This window comes from Cariama cristata, unplaced genomic scaffold (assembly GCF_000690535.1).
Source record: "Cariama cristata isolate BGI_N322 unplaced genomic scaffold, ASM69053v1 scaffold23112, whole genome shotgun sequence".
Lineage (NCBI taxonomy): Eukaryota > Metazoa > Chordata > Aves > Cariamiformes > Cariamidae > Cariama > Cariama cristata.
The window spans coordinates 20,044-25,032 of record NW_009602558.1 but is presented as its reverse complement, the minus strand read 5'-3'; the positions used below and the strand labels follow the sequence as shown (position 1 = coordinate 25,032).

Below are 4,989 nucleotides of genomic sequence, written 5' to 3'. Positions count from 1 at the left end.
TCTGAAAGGCAGTCCTACTGGACTGGTTTGGTGGACCAAGTGCTAAGATTGTTAAGTTCTGTTCCTGAACTGCTGAGAAGCAGAAAGTCCCCGCAGGCCGGGCAGTTGACTTTCTGCCATGGCTCCCGGCCTGTGGGCAGGGGTGGTGGGGCTGGCAGGGCCCAGGGCTGCGCCGCTCCCTCCCCCAGCCCCGCACGGCCTCCCTTGGGGCCTGGGACCGCAGCCCTCCCGCAGCAGGCCCCTGGCGAGGTGCCCTTGCCCAGTGAGAATAAAGGCCTGTTTCTGGTGGGTGAAGGCAAGTATCGAATGGGTATTCGATCAGAACAGCAAGTACTGTACAACTAATACGGAGGAAAGTACTACAGTATTCTGTGACCACCGGTGGGGCTGTGAGGTGGTGTCAGCCGTGCCACGAGTGGTAACAAGTGGAATGGAATGCCCAAACACAAGTGTTACAGTGAGACTTTATCAGAAGTTTTTCTCCCAGTTATCTTCTAAACGTCTTTCACTTTCCGGTCTTTACATTGAACGCATCTAAAAAAGACAATGAATAAGAATTCCTTTCTTTAGCTGTTCTGTAACTTAAAACTTCTATTCAAGAAAATAGTGTCAGAATAAAATCTCAGTGCAATAGCCTCCTAAAAGTTTCAGATAATAGACATAAATTATATTAAGCAAAATCACTTCTGTTAAATTTGATTTTTGTTGACTCAAAACTCATTCTTCGAAAGCATATTTCACTTTCAATGTTTGTGCTGTATAAAACAACAAGCACAACCCAGTCATTGAATTTTTTTGTTATACTCGGGAATCATGGCTTAGAGTTGCTTAGCAACAAAATCGTCTTCCAGACCGGCTGATAAAATGTAAGAGGTTTTCGTTGTTTTCCTTAGTGTTCAGGAATGAATCTGGAATATTGGTCTAGAAATCTTGTTACAGTAAATTTTCTAGTATTTTCTGAACTTCGTTGTAAATCCTTAAGAACACCAGTCAATGATTAAGAAACCACTGTGATAGGCGTTGTATTGAAAGAAAAAGAGACTAATCAAAACCCCAGGATCTGTCCCTAAAGAAAACACGCTAATCTGGCTGTCAGCTGCAACCCAAGCAGATGACAAAGGTGAGAAGGCCATACAGCAGCAGGAAGGCAGGGGTCTGGCAGGGCCAGCTGCCAGCTGAAAAGGCCAAGCGGCACCTGCTGTAGCTCAATAAAGTGCCTTTAACCATCTCTGCTCCCAGGAACTGCGGTGTTGCCTGTGAGCAACTGGGCAGGTGGCTCCACTCCTCTCTCCCTCCTCGGGCAGAAGAGCAGAAAGTCCTGGGCCTCTCTGCCACAGGCGGGTGGTCCCTGCTGGCTTCACCTTGATGACTGACACATTTGACAGCCCTAGATACAAGGCAGAAAAGCTGAAATCTGGGTTTACCGCTTCCCAGCTCAGTATCAGGTAAAGAGTTAATTTATACCTGAAGCTAGGTCTTAAAAGACAAGTTTCTTGCAAAACTGCAGCATCTTCCTGTGACAGCGACTGAGCAAACGGTGACTTTGTGTGGAACTTTAAACCGAACTGACATAATAGACTTTATTTCCTGGTCACAAGTGATGGATCAGGCTTATGGGGCAAGAGCACAGATATTACTTCATGAAATAGTAACCCATCCTGGGACTCAACTTCAACTACAGCTTCCTTGATGACAGTGGATGTTTTGAAGTTTGTCTTCTGCATTTTACCCATAGTTACATCTAAATGGTGAGGCTTGCAAGGTGAAATTAAGCAAATACCTCTCCTTTGTACCTTTTGAGTATTCTAGCAGGACAGTTAATATTCTCTACTAAAATAAAGGATACTACTTGCCATTTCAAGAAGAATGAGAGGAAGAGAAAATAAATCACGTATTTTAAATACCATATTTGAACTTTTCCTTTCACAGAATTCACCTAAACTCTTCTGCCCAAAGGACAGAGTCCTGGATATTGAAGCTATATACAGTGTTATCGACGATGCAAAACAGTTTGTATACATAGCTGTCATGGACTACTTGCCGATCGTCATTGACACCAACGCTAAACGGTGAGTGTCCATATCCAGGACTAGCAGGTTATCATAATGCCAATATGGTCTGCTGGAGAAAATGAACCCACAGGAGATTAGTTACTACTGTGCACCAATTTCTTGGGGCCCAATTCTGCTCTTATTGAAATCAGTGAGAGTTCTGCCATTGACTTAAATGGGAGCAGAATTGGGACCTAAGAAGACATTTCCAGTTCTGGGTCCTAAGCTTTGGATCTGCCTATCGAAGGAGATCAGAAATTGTCTGGTCTGACCATCTGCAAGTGACTGGGACCCAGGAATACAAGAACCTGCTTATACATGAATCCTATTTCTTACACTATTATATTCACTATCTTGATACAACAGCTACTGGCATTTTATGAGTATCACACAGATACTCATCATAAGGAGGGGGGTGTTAAGAGAGAAATAACATGTTGTGAGTTCTCGTATACAACGTGAGAGATGTCATTGTTTTATTGAAATATGTACATGAAAATTCCAAATTCAGTGTAGATTACATTTGAATTATATCACATTTTTGTTTAACTGAGAGTTGCTAAAACCAAACAAAACTAAGTAATTTTTAAACACCCTGTTTGTATGGACCATTAAAAAGCACTCATGATCCAAAACTGGAGCCACAGCGTAATAAAACCATCCAACTCAGAAGGCAAGTATCCAGTGGTCCCTCTGACTCTCGATAACACTCACAATGAATTGAGCATCTAGCAAAGCTCGCCATTCCATCCGCGCACTTTATTTGAACACAGTTAATCCAAACTAAACATGTGGTTATGTGCTTTTTTTCCAGTTTTGCATAATTAAAGATGTTTTGTTCAAATTTTTCAAAAAATAACCATTATTTGACTGATATAAAGCATAAGCTGTTCCGATAAACTGATTAGGTACAGTCTCTATCACAGTGAAGGAATCACGGGTAGTGCTGTAGGAACCTTAGTTTCACAATATGCATCCCTCGCGTTTCTCCTTTATGTTGGAATGGACCTTAGCATGTAAAATCGTTACGGTGTTAAAGTTGACGGTATCTCCTACACTCCTCCTTACTTTGTTTTCATGCCTGAAGAATTCAGAAATCTACTGGATTAGGGAGATCGAGGGAAGCAACCTGTGTGAATTCTTCAACATTTTTCCTACAGCATGGCTTTGTGTTTGAGGCACTGCCACAGCTTCTCTACCTTGTCAGCTCCCGGTTCTCACTTGTACATCATTTTCTGGCATTGCGGAGCTCAGATTTCATTAGGCTGAATGCCTTGATGCTGGTGGAATACAGAAAACATGCATTTCCTTTGTCTAATTCTCCCTGTCCTGACCTGCTCCCACCGAAGGTCAGGAACACAAAAGGTAAATAGCAATTGTGAGAATAGCACCATGGAAGCCACCATCCCATTCACAGCAGAATTTCTGCCATCTTTTTAGCAGGAAAAAAGGTAGCGTCCTCCTTAAACGACCCATCTTCATCTGCTACTGAAGGATGCAGGCACCCTGCATAGCAGCAGCCCTCCTTTTCCCAAGGAAGAAGTTACAGAAGGCATTCCAGTCCCCCAGCCTGTATGGTCCCAGTACAGAGGGGGAAAAAGGACGGCAATCAGGGAGGGATCCAGTGTTCCTGTTCCCTTACTTGTGTAACCAACAGAAAACCCTTCCTGTCCCCCTGCCTAGGCAGCAGCCCCCTCGAGCTGTAGCTCATTCTGCCGGTTCTCTGGCACGCACAAGCTCCGCTGCTCTCACCGAAGGCAGTGACACAGGAGTAACTCCCCCAGCTATGGGCAGACAAGGTACCTGTATTTCGTGCAAGTGTTTTGGCAGCTCGCCATGTGCCTACTCAGATGGAAGATGTGCTCAACCGTCCACAACCTTACTGTCCCCACAGTGACAGTTTTGGTGCAGGGCAGAATGACACAAAAAGAATGCTGGCAGATCTGTTTAGTGAGAATCCCTTTACATGAGAATGGCATTCCTTCAACAGATAAAAAAATAAAATTCATATGTATTTGGTTTTCTCTATGATGTCTAGACTTGGCTGCATAAAAATCCAAAATTTTTTCAAGTTCTCTGAATATATTGTATTCTTTCTCCACAGGTACTGGCCATATTTAGATGGGAAGATAAGAGAAGCATTAGTTTTACGAAGTATTAAAGTACGACTCCTCATAAGTTTCTCAAGAGACACAGATCCTCTTACTTTTAATTTTGTTTCATCTCTGAAAGCTATTTGCACTGAAGTTCCAAGCTGTAGTTTGAAAGTTGTAAGTATAATCCATATTGCTTTGAAATCTTAAGATATTTACCACCCTCCAAAAACAATCAAGAAAATTTCACCACTGGGAAGTGTTTTCTGTTGGTATCAAAGCCTTTAAATTTCACTAAATAACATAGGAAATGTAATATAATGAACTGAATTTATTCCTAGTAGTAACAGACACAGAAATTATGACAGAAAAATAGAATGATGCCAAAAGGCAGTTTGTGTGGTGGACAGCCCGTGTAAAACACTGTGTCTGGTCTTTCACAGCAAAGCTAACGGAGCAAACCATAGTCATAGGTCTTGTTTATACTGGCTGGTAAGAGTAAATATGACAGCACAAAAATGTGGTTTAGTCTGGATTTGTGTAACCTTACTGTTCAGCTGCGTAAGCATCTACTTTACCTTTAGTCAAGTACAAAGTACAAGAAAAAATAATGCAGATTTTACATTAAATTCAGGCTACATATTCAGAATTGTGAAGATTAGAACAACTATTATGTGACCACATTAGACATGCAATACAGGGAAGTGGGAAATACCATTACATTTGTACTAGAGAACAGAGTGTATGGTAAGTACTACTTTCAATTTGATACAGTTCATTTTTATGGAACTGAGGCACACTGGAAATCAGGCATCTTGGATCGGGGGGGGGGGGGGGGGGGGGTG

The 4,989-nt window shown here is 42.4% G+C and overlaps 1 protein-coding gene across 1 annotated transcript in view; it reads left to right on the top strand.

Moving 5' to 3' along the window:
* The window catches only part of PLD5 (phospholipase D family, member 5), a 37,150-nt gene that overhangs the window by 24,501 nt on the left and 7,660 nt on the right, over window positions 1-4,989 (top strand). Inside the window, exons 3-4 of the mRNA XM_009694810.1 lie at window positions 1,930-2,069; window positions 4,156-4,321. Of these exons, the coding sequence (XP_009693112.1) occupies window positions 1,930-2,069; window positions 4,156-4,321 (306 nt within the window). The remainder of the gene's footprint in view (window positions 1-1,929; window positions 2,070-4,155; window positions 4,322-4,989) is intronic.